The 15145-nt window shown below is 41.5% G+C and overlaps 1 protein-coding gene across 1 annotated transcript in view; it reads right to left on the bottom strand.

The window, feature by feature from the left end:
- The window catches only part of LOC144679559 (frizzled-6-like), a 44766-nt gene extending 32475 nt beyond the window's left edge, over positions 1-12291 (bottom strand). The window contains exons 1-2 of the mRNA XM_078540059.1: positions 12076-12291; positions 10555-10954 (exon numbers count right to left, since the gene is read on the bottom strand). Coding sequence (XP_078396185.1) covers positions 10555-10743 — 189 coding nt within the window. The 5' untranslated portion in view covers positions 10744-10954; positions 12076-12291. The remainder of the gene's footprint in view (positions 1-10554; positions 10955-12075) is intronic.
- Between the last annotated feature and the right edge of the window lie 2854 nt (positions 12292-15145).

Raw genomic sequence — 15145 nt, 5'->3', positions numbered from 1 at the left:
GGAATGAGATTCTCTCTAAGTACATTTCCCTATCCCCGAACCAAGAATCCACAATGTGTGATGATGCCACTGAAGTACTTCTACTGTAGTGCGTTCTGACGAGTTACCCTTGATCCATCTGAAGCTGAAGTCACCAAGGCCATAAAGCAACTGTGGGTAAATCTCTGGGAGCTGACGGCATTCCACCTGAAGTGCTCAAGTGCGGAGGAGCTCAAAGAGTTAGGAAACTCGCTTCCCCCTTCTGCTTAATCTGTGCCCCGAGATTACAAGGGTGCTTCCATAACTCACAAACAGAAGTGAAGCAAGTCAATCTGTGACAATCATGCAAGTTCACTTTTCACCATAGCAGGAAAAATTCTTGCAAGGGTTATTCTCAACAGGATTGTCACTCACCTTAGGACTCTTACAGTGTATCTGGTATCACAGTAGCTTTCATGCTGGATAAGGAATGCTCAACATGATTTTTGTGGCATGTAAAATTCAAGAAAAGTCTCATAAACAGAACAAGGACCTCTACATGGTGTTCGTTGACCCGACCATGGTCTTTGACACCATAAATTGTGAAGGTCTGTGGAAGGAGCTACATAAATATGCCTGCTCTGAAAAGATGACCCAGGGTCATCCACGCATTTCATGATGACTGGTATGATACCAGTAGGACCAAGCAAGGCTGCATAATGGTTACAGTTCTGTTCTACAAATTTATTTTTCGGCCATGCTCTTGTTCGCACTCAAAAGGCCTCGACGTAGGAGTACACATTCAGTTCTGGACAAACGGTAACTTCATCAATCTGCAAAGGCTCAAGGCTCACACAAAGATCATAGAACAGCTACGAAGTGAATTCTAATTTAACAATGACTGTGCACTCTTAGCACACACTTCGGAGATCATCTAGCTGCTTGCTGACTGCTTTGCTTAAGCCTCAAAGCTTTGGGCTTAAAATAAGTCTGAAAGAGACAAACATGCTCCTTTGATGAAGAGTCATACGGACTCGAAACGTTAACTCTGTCTTCTTCTCCACAGATGCTGTCAGACCTGCTGAGTTTTTCTAGCTATTTTTGTTTTTGTTTCAGGTTTCCAGCATCCGCAGTATTTTGCTTTTATGCTCCAACATGCTCCTGGCCACAAACTCCAAGACCCCGTGGTCACAATCAACAATACATCCCTCACCTATTCAGGAGTTCAGTTACCTTAGGAGTATCCTCTGCAATAACACCATGTTGGATGATGAAATTGTCGATCGCTTGGTAATGCAAGCTCAGCTTTTGGCAGGCTCACCCACAGGCTTTGGAGAGAGCGTTGAGTTTGTCTCAAATCAGGCTGGAATAAGGCTATTAAAGAGCATTACAGTAGAATCTTCCTTTTACAGTAAAAATTACTTAAAAAGTCAACATAATAAATAGAGGCAACGAAAAGGTGGAGTTGATTGCAGTTCTTTGTCAATGTTCTTTCTGAAAACAGTGCAGTGATTAGTATCCTTGATCACCTGGAAGGAGAAACCGTTTGAACACCCACGCATCATTCTCATTGCAATGATTTTTGTGACAGAATGACACACTTCAAAAAGAACTGCATCATTGCATTTACCAACTTTACCACTTTTTAAAGAAGAGACTGTCTTCTTTAAACATTAAATATAATTGTCTGGATGACTCACTGGAAAGCGTATAATCACTGCCATCATGAGTATTGAAAAGAGGAACAGAGAGTGCAACCTGCATCTTGTATAATCTCCCCCTCTCTTCCCCAAAGTGTTATTCCTCAGCCATGAGTATGGCGAGGTAACCTGCTCTTGCTAAATGCACCATTAACACGTGTGTATATCAAAGATTTTTTGCCTTTAGAATTATAAAGCAGATGCTGCTGCTGCTCAACAGTCAGAAACAACTTGAGGCCTAGCTGAAATAAATGCCTGGTTTCATTTTAACAAGGTTAACAAACAGGCCAGCTGACTGTATTGGTAGCAGCCGCTGTCCACCTATCAAGAACACGCAATTTTCAGCCACTGAATGCATCACTTATAAAGAGGTCACATACACTCAATATTATTACTGCTTTGAGCTTGTTTTATTGCTATCCAGCGGTTGGGAGACGAATGGAAGGATGGCCCAGGTTTTCTGATGCCTCCCTGGAGCTGTTGTTGGCAGCAGTGACAACCAGAAGGGAAGTGGTGAGAAGATGTCCGACAGCCTGACCAACAAAGCTTGGCTGGAGGTAGCAGGGGGAACTGCTGACCAATCAATGCATTTGTACTTGGAAGGCACTGCACTGCTTCTGCCTCACCTTGGCACACCTGCTTATCAGAGGAGTCTATTCTGTCAGTCTGCCTCTTGTAATTCCAGTCTTCCCTAAATGTGCAGTGTAAGAACCCTGGGAAATAGCTACATTCTTAATTAATGAAGACTAATTTAAATATTATGGCTGACTCTACACTTCTTTAATTTCATTGTTGTACTGCAGGAGTAATAAATAATGGCAACACTCAGGCCTCTGGGAACAGTCGGGCATGCAATTTATAAAGGTTTACCATGACTTCCTCGCTTTTGTCCTCTATGCCATTTTACATATTTATAAAGTGAAGATTTCCAATGCTTTTTGACTGCTTTATCAACTTGGCATGCCAATCTTCAAAGGTCTGTGTATTCACATCCCCAGGCCACTGTGCATCCTCATTAAAATTAGACATTTCTAATTTATATTGCTTCATTTTTTTCTTTAACATTACTGAACTCTCAACGTGAAGGTCATAAAATGCTTAATCCAAAGCTGTGCTTCACTGGAATGTTGTAGGAGGCAGAGGGCCGAGAGGTTAGAGAGGGAGTAGGATCGAGATTTAAAGTGGCAAGTTCCCCTGTGGTCAAACAGATGCTGCTTTATTGATACATTTATCAAAAAGGCTAAAAGTAAAATGAGACCAAGATAACTTGCATTCCCAACTTGAATCATGATTCAAGTTTACTCAGATCCAAATAATGTCAGTTTTCACTACCTCCTCCCCTTCAATTAACAGTTCAAGGGGAATTAGTGAAGTGCCAATATTTTAATTTGCAATTTAGGCAACATTTGAAATCACAGATGTGTTTTCAGAATTTGAGGAAAGAGGAAAAATTGCTACAACACTGAAATGGAAAGTGTCTGAAAGATTGCTTTACATAAGCTGCTTCACTTAACTGCATTTTTTTTTTACATTTAGAAAGATTCTCTTCATTCTATTAGGCAGTATAAAAAACCAAGAGTAATTTTTGTTGCCAGGTCACTTTGTGGGAAGGCATCACCTTGCACTACCTTCCAAAATATACCTCTGCCAATATAATTAAAACTAATCTGCAATTCGCTATAATTCAGGAAATGTTTTTACTGTGCAAGCAGGATCCTCCAATAGAAAATATCTTTCAACAGCACGACCTACAGTCTAGTCATATCTTTCTACTTATGGGTTTTGTGACCTTACAAATTTGAGTTAATCTATATATCGCAGGCTTCCTCGTTTGTTATCCTTCATGTATGCCCCCACCCCAGGAGTTATTCTGTTGATGATTTCAAAGCACTAATTCACAGATGGTTGGTACCTCAAGGCTGTCATGACGTTAGGGGCGTGGAGAAGAGGTTCTCAAGGGAAAGATTTAAAAGTGGTAAAGCTGTCACTTGAACAGTCCTATACGCAATAAATTTGCTGTCAGATTAAACTGGAACACAAAGAATACTGGTTCCCTGTCTATCAATGAGATGCTGTGAAATGCATGCAGAAGTGCACTGATGAAGCGAGCTTCAAAATCTTACTCATGTCTCCTAGAAAAAGGCGGATTTCATTTCATTGTAAAGCTGATGATTTATACCTTTCTGCACATGGGAATCACAATGAATAATTCCAAAGCATCAAAATAAGTTTTTAAAAAAAGCCAAAATGGAGCTTCATTTCACACATTAGATTTTGTGGAAAACATGTACCACACATTGCCCCCTCTCCCCAACACTGACTTTAGTAAAATGAAGTTTGGTACTAATTCAAATAGGTGAGGTTCCTACAAAGCAACTTGAGAAAACAAAGTTACTTTTTGAATTTTTCACATTTTCATATTGAAAGAGGTATACCTAACAAAGTACATGAAACATTAATACACTAATCTAACAAAAGATCCCACTTAGAATCTGTTCCAAAAGGCAAAATCATAAAGTGTTCACTTGCAATAAATAGACCATATCTCTCAATACAGATGTTCAGAACACTAAACTGCGGAAGAGAAAGGAAATGAAATTTCCTGAAAGCAAGCAGATAGCCTTTGCAACTGGGCTAAACCAGTGATCAGCAGGCGCAAAAGGAAGGAAAAATAAAGATTGCACCAAATATTAATTCTCAACAAACCTGTTGCCCCACAGCCGCCTGGACCTCAACCACATCACATACCGAGAATGTTGAAACCACAAGAACAGCCACCTTCCAACTCCAATGGCCCATAACCCAATACTGTCAGGCTTTTTAGTTTTACCTCCTCCTCACCAGGACTACATCTTCTATAATCCAAATACCACTGCACCAGACAGGAGTCAGTAAAAAAAAGCAGCTAAATCAAGCTGATCTAGAACCATCAACTCGCTGCTTCTCTGTACTAATTCTACATCTCACTAATACAACCAACATTTCAATGTCCCATGGGTGAACACATCCAGTTACAAAAAACATAAATCAACAAGCTGTAAGATGCATTCAATACGAATACAGTGTTGGGCATGGGAACAGACTGCCAGAAAAAACAGCAGATTTTGGCTAACAGATGGAATTAAAAGTTTTTGGAACGCCAGATACCTACCCAACAAAAATTCAAGGTTTTAGGGATGCCAAACAACTATCAGGATAGTAATTTCGGAAATACTTAGATGATGAAATATTCTATGAGAACACAATAGCTCCTGTCCTGTGATGACCAAAGGATCGCGCAAGTCTGACTTCAGTAGCAAATTATTATACTGAGGGAGAATTTGCGGTGACCAGCCAAGATGGGGCTGCAGTTTTAACATTCTCACTTTATACAATTGTGCGCCTTCCCCCACGTCTACATGTTGGAGATTTAAAAAAACCACTGCAAATGCGCACCATAACAGACAACAGGCTCAACTCAACAACCTTGCTGAAATCTCTGTCACAGTAGACAGTGTTTTGGCAACCATACTTTGGTTGCTATGGTGATGATTGCACTTCATTTTCACAAACCAGTTTTCTATTCATCAAATGGAGAATCAGGATTCTCAATTTTGTGTGATTTGACAGTTGGATACAAATGAAAGGATTGTGATTAATGTTGAGAACAGTCCAAGCCCTATTTGTTTCAACGTGTTTTGTTCACTTCTTATTCAACGCTCAAATAAGAAACCATGATAGGAGTTTGTTCTACCCAATGCAGTTTCTAACATTCCAGGTTGTGCGTTTCTGTGTGGGTGTATGGCACAAATATCTGTAAATCTATCCTACTGAGTGTAATAGAAGGCAGTCAATGATCTACGACGATACTCAGATATGTGTTTTTAAATATATGCGCATGAGGGGATTATCCATAATATTGTTCACAGGTGGTCGCCAAGACCAGATTTGAGGCCAAGGCCCAGGAAACAAACTGAGTATTTTTAATAACATGGGCTGAAACAACCAGCTGGAGGTCTGGCACTTGCTGGTTACTGAGGTCACAAAAGTCTAAAGAGTTGAAACAAAGTTTATTTGCCGCAGGGAAGAAAGGGTAGTTCAGATTCCCTCTGACAAAAGCTTAGCCGTCCACAACTGTGTTGCATTGCCTTTGGCTTCAGTGCACAAAGACATCTCGCCAAGGCAAGGTAATCAGCTGCACAAGTAAAATTATAGCTTTCTTTTGAAATTTTTCATGATTAGTGCATGAAATAAATATTTTCAATATTACAAATGATTTTCCCTTCAAACATTTTCTAAAGATGATTAACCTCAGCAGCTCCTTACCAGAATATTAAAGACAGACTGTCACAGAAGACAGTGGCTTTTTAAAATTGGGAGGACTAATAATTATAAAACTGAAAAAAATTAAACAAATTTGCATAATTCTTGACCAAATATCGCTGAAACAAGGCACGGCCTTAATAAATGTTTTGTCTAAATAATAATTTTACTTGAACTTGAATAATGGTACAGTCCTCCTCTATTAATCTTTCTTTTCTATTGTTTGAGTTCTCTGCCAAATATGAAAGGAATCCGCTGTTCTGATCATTTACAATAGATTACAGACATGTAAATATTAAAAGCAGCAAAATTTCACTAGCCACATGTGCACAGAAACAAAACACTGGAAGGAAGGCAGACGGAACAAAGCAAACACCAGGAAGGAACAAAGCTCAACTCCCAGGCTGAGAGAAAGTAGGCCTTTGACTTGCAAAACTGATTTGATGGACTACTAAAAGGATAATTTTAAGAATTGTTTAAGTTTTGTGTTACAAACTATATTTTCATACCAAATCCTTGGGTTACTGACTACATGACAGCCAAAAACATTTTCAGAAATACCTGCAGTGAACTTGTTGGGTTCTCTTTCGCCTCCCTGCTTCTTAATTGATAATGTACATTCTACCTTGTTTTGTTTATTGGTAGGTATATTCAGCAGTTTGTTTTTCTTCGAACATATTTGCATTCTAATCAGGAGCAGATAACATATAATCAGAGAATGATACAACACAGATGAAGGCCATTCAGCCCTTTGTGTTTGAGCCTGCTTTTTGAACGAGCTATCCTAGTAAGAGAATGTTATAACTGCATTCACAATCTGGTTTGTCACCAAAATTTCCCCTGCAATTTTTTTCCCCCATCAATTATTTATGCAATCTACTTTTGAAAGTTATCAAATCTGCCTCCACCAATCTTTCAGATAGTGCATTCCAGATCACCATTACTCGCTGCATAGAAAAAAAATTCTCTTTACTTCCCCTCTGACTCTTTGACCAATTACCTTAAATCTGAATCGTCTGATTATCAGCCTTATTCCTAGTGGAAACAGTTTTCCCCCATCTACTCTATCAAAACCCTCCATGATTTTGAACGCCTCAATAAAATGCCCATTTAACATTCTCTGTCCCACTGGAGAACCTCAGCTTCTCTAGTCTCTACATAACTGAAGTCCAGCATTCCAGATCCCATTCCAATACATTTCCTCTGCACCCTCGTTCACGCCTTGACATTCCTCCTAAAATGCAGCACCCAGAACTGAATGCAATGCTTCCAACTGGGGTCTAACCAGTGATTGATTAAAATATATTATAACTTCCTTGCTATTGCATTCTTTGCCAAGGACCCTGTATGCTTTTTCAACAGCTGTCTCAACTTGTTTAGCTATTTTCAATGATCTGTGTACATACACTGCAAGGTCTCTCTGTTCCTGCAGCACATTTAAAATGTACCATCCAGTCTAGACTATTTGTCCACATTCTTCCCGTCAAAATGCATTTGCCACATTTCTGTCCATTTCACCAATCGATGCTCTCCCAAAGCCTGCTATCTTCCTTACTATTTATGATTCTTCCTGAGGTGTCATCTGCAAACCTTTAAATTATGCCCTGTATACCAAGTCCAGCTCATTAATATATATCAAAAAGAGCAACAGTCTGAATATCGACTCCTGGGACACCAGTGTATATTTCCTTGCAACATGACAAACTGTTCACAATTGCTTTCTGTTTCTTAGCCAATTTAGTACCCATATTGTCACTGCTCATTTAATCTCATGCATTTTTTCTAACAAGTGTATTATGCAGTGCTTTATCAAATGTTCCTATTTTTATGTTCTTAGTGATAAATAGCATTATTGTAGAAATTTTTACTTAAAAGAGACAATATGAATACATTTTCGAATACTTCATCTATCAAGTGCCACCATAATCTTAAAAAGGCACTCTTGGCAATGGACAACAAACATAAAATGTAAGTACTCATGAATATGCAAATTTGCAAACTCTTCTCACAATCCTTCCTACGCAGCTAACTTGTTTAAGTTTAGCACAGCTGACATGATGTCATGGTGTTATGGGGTTTGAACAAACTGTCACTATTTTAATATTCATAACAGAATTATTCAATATGAAAACAGACAAGCAGATCTTCTAAATTGATGACAGTATCATCGGTATTTAAAATGAGACATTGAAATGAAAATGTTTTAAACCTTTAGGTTAATTTCACGAGTGAAAGAATGATGGAATCAAAATTAAGTACTTAGAGGGACTTCCCTGTGTGGTGACACAGCTTCTATATAGGGCTGAGGCAATGGGTTTTGTGCACGATGGCCTGACAAGCTGAGTTTATTATCTTAGCATGCCTCCATAATTAAGTCACTGAATGAAACACAACAGAGGAGGAAAGAATATTTCAAGAGTCACCCAGAGAGCCCCTGCAGATATCCTGATGGAGAGTACCTGGAGCATGGAGAACCAATAGCAAGTTGGTGTCTCTCAGCTGCAGATAGTTTGAGGGAAGGAGAACACAAAACTATAAATCCCTTAAAAGAGGGGATCCTCACACCCAGACACTCATTGATCAATCACTTATCAAATAGTAAATCAACACACCATGCATTCCACAACTTGTAATGGAAATTTCTGTTCCATATTTAATACCAAGCCATAGTGCTGAAAAGAAAGTTGCCATAGTCCCCGAGAACCACAGGCTGCTCTCTCATTAGAGACACACAACTGGTGGTGAGTTTAACCCGAGGGTCACCACACCTCAGACGAGAAGGCAGGGCCTTCATGGACAACCTCAGCCGGTATGGGAATGGAACCCGTGCTGCTGGCGTCACTCTGCATCACAAACCATCCGCCCAGCCAACTGAGCTAACCAACCCACTACCTGCTGATTTGACCTTTCTGCAATGAAAGCCAATGTTCTGATCTGTAACTGATCATTTTAAGACCACACAGAAATTATACTTTGCAGCCTTAAAGGGACACTTGCAGTTTAAGCAGAATAGTACCATGTATTTTACAAGAATATTTATTGAACACAGCATTACTAAGAGCTTTGTCACAGTATTGTTATTGTTACCTAAGAGCTTACAACACAGAAAAGACCATTTGGTCCAACTGGTCTGTGCTCGTGTTTATGCTCCCAGGAGGACAGTGGAAACATTTAGGGATAGCCTCAAAGTATCCCTGAAGAGGTCAAACACACCCATCAACTCATGGGAGACTCTGGCTTGTGACCAAACAAAATGGAGAAGGCGCATTCAGGAAGGCAACGAGCACATCGAGAGACTTTGTAGGGAATGTGTAGAGGTGAAGTCAAGACGCCAGGGGGAGCACACAACCTATCTGCCCCACATGTGGCATAGTTTGCGGATCACACAATGGACTTATCAGTCATCTCAGAACCCATCAAACCGGAGTGGAAGCAAGTCATCCTTGATCCAGAAGGGCTGCCCAAGAGAGAAGAGGCTTCACAAAAGTCTCCTCTCACCTCACTTCATCTAAGCTTGTCAGCACGTTCCTTTCTTCTTCTTCATGTATTTATCTTGCTTCCTCAAATGTATCCATGCTATTCACCACCCATCACTTCAGATAGTAGCAGGTTTGACAATCTACTCTCTGGGTAAAGAAATTTCCCTTAGATTCTTTAATTGATTTATTAGTGGCCATATTTGATAGCATGCTTTTTTCTTTCTACCTGCCCATTCTGGTGAAGAAAGTGTTACGCATTCCTTGTCTAGCATATCTCATATCCTGTGGCACATTAAAGGGCAATTTATTCCACTTCTCTCATTTAAAAGCAAAATTATTTTGCCTGGTTACCAGAAACTACCTTTGGCACAAATGCAAAACAACTTACAGTTATATTGCATCTTTAACAAAATAAAACATCCCAAAAAGCCTCACAAAAAGCCTTATAAAACAAAATAACACAGCCATATTAGAAGATATTAAGGCAGATAATCAAAAGCTTTGTCAAAGAGGTAGGTTTTAAGAAATGCCTTAAAGTAGGAAAGCAAGGTGAAGAGGTTTAGGGAGGAAATTTCAGAGTTCACATCTGAAGGCACAGCCGCCGATGGTGGAGTAATTAAAATCGGAGATGTTCAAGAGGCCAGAATTAGAGGAGCACGGATATGAGGGGCTGGAGGAGGGGAATTACAGAGATAGAAAGTGGCAAGAGCATGTAGGGATTTGAAAATAAGGATGAGAATTTTAAAATCAAGACTCTGGTCAACTGGGAGCCAATGTAGGTCACTGAGCACAGGGGTGACAGGGACATGGGATTTGGTATGAGTGAAGACACGAGCAACAAACATTAAAAAAGTGGGAGCAAAAGGCTTGAAGTTTCTAACCTACAGCATGGACCTCAGGTTTACAGTAAGAGATATAGCCTACTGGCTGCAAATATGTGAACAAGAGTGCACATGAATTTTAGGTAAAGGTTGAAACAATAATCTGTGCCAGTGCCAAATAAGCACAGAACCCTTATAATGAGTTCTATGCATTCATATGCTTTTTGACCTACTGGTAAATCTTCTGTTCTGATACATGTAAAAATGCATATAAACAACATAAATAAAGCATACCTCCAGTGCAACTGCAGCAATGTCCTGGTCGTAGTGTTCCAATTTATTGGGGAAAAATGTCATGTTGTACGGCAGACCTTCACACCGGTGGGTGGTTATAGGTTCACAGGTGAAAAGACTGTGACCGTGGGTCAAATGCACCACCAGCAAGACTAACCAACAAACGAAGGTGTGTGTTGAATCTTTCATTGTGGGACTGTAATCGAAGAACTGATTACAGAACTACTGACACTCTAACCAACTCCAAGTATCAAAAACAGCAGCAGTCTTTATCCACTCTTGATAGTGGATCGTATTCTTTATTCTGCTGGTAGGTTGCATTAAGAGGACTGATTAATGCATCACCGCAGTGCTTTTGAAGTAATGAAATTCCAAAAGTTCATCAGACTTAAACTGAATCCTGGAAACAAAACATTTGAAGTTAGGGTACTGAAAACCTTTTAATTCTGCATATCAATAGCACCGTTTATCATTTACTAATTAACATAGATGTCACTTCTAAATAAAGCATTCACACATGAAACTGCTTCTGTGAAGGAAATGTTTTCCAGCAAAACTACAATTGTGTGGAATGAATACAGAATAGGATTTCAAACTAAACCAGGAAAGTAGCTTCAGAATATAAAACAAAGTAAATAAAGTGTATATTTTAAAAAGTCCAAAGAATTTCTTTATTCAAAGAATGAGAAATGCTTGGAATCAACTGGCAGATAGGAGCAAAAAGCATTCCGCTACTAAAGTGCAACTGGATGCTCGTGTATGGGAGTTTAAAAAACTAAGAGGATGAGCTTCAGTGAACGAGGTCGCTTTTTTCACACTTTTTTAACATATATTCTCAAAATAGCAGTGATTCGACCTTTACTTTTAAGGAACGCGTTTGATGTTGACTTTTTTTCTACTTTAAAGAGTGATGACGAGTGTGTACCATCAGCATTTCTCCACACTTCAAAGCTCACCCACAATTTCTCCGAACACATGAAAGAAATGATCGGCATTTAGCTGCAAGTAGAAGAAAACAAACTTTTCAAATTTTTTTTTTTGTCCTCCATTTACCGAGGAGAGGGGAGCTGCAATTTCGAAGGATTCTTGAACTTTTCTGGTGGAATGAAGAGGGGAGGAAGACTCGCTCCCCAACCCCTCCTTCCACACAGTCCTTGGGAAGAAAGTTGTGACCGGGGGGGGGGGGGTGGGCACCTAACCACCATATCCTGTGTTGTGGACACTATGAGGCTCCACTTCAACCGAACCCTTTAGGAACCCTAGAAACAGCCACACGCTCGGCGGTTTTCACGCCGCGGATTATTTACTCTCTTCGGCTTCGAGGTAAGGCGCACTTATTCATCTCCAAACAACAGCCCCCGAGCATTAACCACCCACCCCCCCTCGCTCACCTCGGGTGGAAATCCTCCGCAAAGAGAGCCGCGGTTCCGCCTGCCCCGCCGCGGCCTGGGAGCGCGATTGTGTGCAGATTCTTCCGAGGACAAAGTGAGGTGCCAGTGCACCTTTCACCCTGTTGCTCACCTGTCTGCTGCTGCCCCTCGCCGCCGCCGCTCGAGCCCCTCTCCGAGACCTGTTGCTTCCTGCGTGTGGCGGCCTCCCGCTGTTTGTGTGAATGGAAATGGAACGCGGCCCGGATCGGAGCTCCGCCCCCTCCTCCTCTTCCAAGAAGAGTCAGAACAAACCTGGAGTGCTGCACCCCAGCAGTAGCACAATGTAGAGAAACTGGAGCGCTAACAGTTCTAATACACCCTGCGTACATTGCAATCTGTGCAAAACGGAGGCAAAAATAAATGCCCCCCCCCCCCCCCGTTCATCGTCCTATCCCAAGCCCGTGAGCTGCTATGTTCGTTCCTGGAAGAGGCCAATATCAGCAAAGAAAAACTTTGGGGAAATTCTCCATAATGTAATCATTGGCAAGTTCCAGCATACCACATAATGAATCACTTCGCAATCTTAGCTGACAACACTGCATTGTCCTCTTTCAGGAACTTTTTATCAAGTCTCTCCTTAAAATGGGCTAAACTGTAAAAACCCTCGCATTGTATCAGTACTCTGCAGTTTGCCCTGCAGAGTGTAGTGACCTTACAGAGATGTAGCACTCAGGTCCTCCTCATGCATGTCCGTGTCTACAGCCTGTGCCGCTTAAGAAAAGTTTAATCGGCTTCCTTGCAAACTCTAGGCTCAAACCTGTGCTCTGCCTTGCAGAGATGAACGTACACCATGGAGAGATTGATGCAATAACTTGTTGGAGCCTTTTGTGATGCTATTCATCTCTCTGTTGTCCTGCAGATGAATGGAAGCAACGAGCCCCAGACCCATGAGAGGGGCAGTGGCATGAAATGGGAGCAGAACACATTAACAGTCCCTTTGTCCTTTAGTTTATGACATTTTTGTTAATCTCTCTTTTGGCCCCATTAGCCTTGTAGCATGTCAGAATATCGGCTCCTTTCCTTCAACCAAACCCACCATAGTACCAGAAAGAAAAACAGAAAATGCTGGAAAAACTCAGCAGCTCTGACAGCATCTGTGGAGAGAGAAACAGAGTTGACGTTTTGAGTTCATATGACCTTTCTTTCGAGATACAAAGAAACGGAAATGTGATTAAATTTATACTGTTTAAGGTGGGTGGAGCAGGTGAAGCTGGATAGAGGGCCTGCGATAGGTGGGGACAAAGGAGAGATGACAAAGATGTCATGAACTAAAGGACAAAGGGACTGTTAATGGTAGCGTTAAGGGCTAAAAAAGGTGCTGATAGTGGCACAAAGCTAAGAAAGCAGAATGTGATAATAGCAGAACAGGGGTAAGCACTCTGAAAAGAACAACATGAACAAATAACAGATGGGGTGGGGGTGGGGAAAAAAGGATCGAAAATGGGATAAAACGGGGATAAAACAATGAATAAATGAATAAAAACAAAAAAGAATAAAAATGAAAATATGTGGATAAAAAAATGAATTTTGAAAAAAGGGATTAAAAAAGGAGTGGAGGTGGAGGAGAGAGTTCATGGCCTGAAGTTGTTGAACTCAATGTTAAGTCTTTGCCTAATCAGAAGATGAGGTGCTGTTCCTCTGGTTTGCGTTGGGCTTCACTGGAACATTGCAGCAGGCCAAGGATGGACATGTGGGCATGAGAGCAGGGTGGTGTGTTGAAATGGCAAGCGACAAGAAGGTCTGGGTCATGCTCGTGGACAGACTGAAGGTGTTCCGCAAAGCGGTCACCCAGTCTGCGTTTGGTCTCCAATGTAGGGGAGACTACATTGGGAGCGGCGAATGCAGTAGACCAAATTGAAGGAGGTGCGAGTGAAGTGCTGCTTCACCTGAGAGGAGTGTTTGAAACATTGGATGGTGAGTGTGGGCAGGTGTTGCACCTTCTGTGATTGCATAGGAAGGTGCCGTGGAAAGGAGATGAGGTGTAGGGAGTGATGGAGGAGTGGATCAGGGTGTCCCGGAGAGAACGGTCCCTATGGAATGCTGATGGGGGGGTGGTGAAGGGAAGATGTGTTTGGTGGTGGCATCATGCTGGAGTTGGCGGAAATGGCAGAGGATGATTCTTTGGATGCAGAGCCTGGTGGGGTGAAAAGTGAGGCAAGGGGGACCCTATCATGGTCTGGGAGGGAGAGGAAGCTGTGAGAGCAGAGGCATGGGAGATGAGTTGGACACGGTTGAGGGCCCTGTCAATCACCATGGGTGGGAAACCTCGGTTAAAGAACAAAGAAAACATGTCAGAAGCACCATTTTGGAAAGTGGCATCATTGGAACAAATGCGATGGAGGTGAAGGAACTCAGAGAATGGAATGAAGTCCTTACAGGAAGCAGGGTGTGAGGAGCTGTAGTCGAGGTAGCTGTGGGAGTCGGTGGGCTTGTAATGAATATTGGTGGACAGTCTATCACCAGAAATAGAAACAGAGAGGTCAAGGAAGGGGAGGGAAGCGTCGAAGGTAGACCATGTGAAGGTGATAGAGGGGTGGAAATTGGAAGCAAAGTCGATAAACTTTCCCAGGTCCAGACGAGAGCATAAAGTGGCACTGAAAACAGTCATCAATGTACCAAAAAAAAGAGTTGTGGGAGGGGCCCTGAGTAGGACTGGAACAAGGAATGTTCCACATACCCCATAAAGAAACAGGCATAACTGGGGTCCATGCGGGTACCCACAGCCACACCTTCTATTTGGAAGAAGTGAGACAAGTTGAAGGAGAAATTGTTCAGTGATTGTTCAATTCAATTCAGTGATCGAATAATTGTTCAATTGTTCACCTGCTCCACTCGCCTTAAACAGTAATTTCTACTTCTACTGCAGCTCTGAAGAAGTGTCATGTGGACTCGAAACCTCAATCCTGTTTTTCTCTACACAGATGCTGTCAGACCTGCTGAGGTTTTCCAACATTTTCTGTTTTTCTTTCAGATTTCCAGCATCTGCAGTATTTCTGCTTTTATCACCATTGTACCAGTTGGTCAACTGGGCCAGACTGCTCAGCAGCAACTGACATGCAGCACTTTGCAGCTGGACTCTCACAAACCCAAGCATCCAGATTAAAAAGTGTAGTGGTAGATGAGCAATTACCGACATGAAAATAAATATTTCAAAATTCTCA

The sequence above is a fragment of the Cetorhinus maximus genome, chromosome 4, assembly GCF_964194155.1.
Source record: "Cetorhinus maximus chromosome 4, sCetMax3.hap1.1, whole genome shotgun sequence".
Lineage (NCBI taxonomy): Eukaryota > Metazoa > Chordata > Chondrichthyes > Lamniformes > Cetorhinidae > Cetorhinus > Cetorhinus maximus.
Note: the sequence above shows the minus strand (reverse complement) of the source record. Positions and strands in the feature narration are given on the sequence as shown.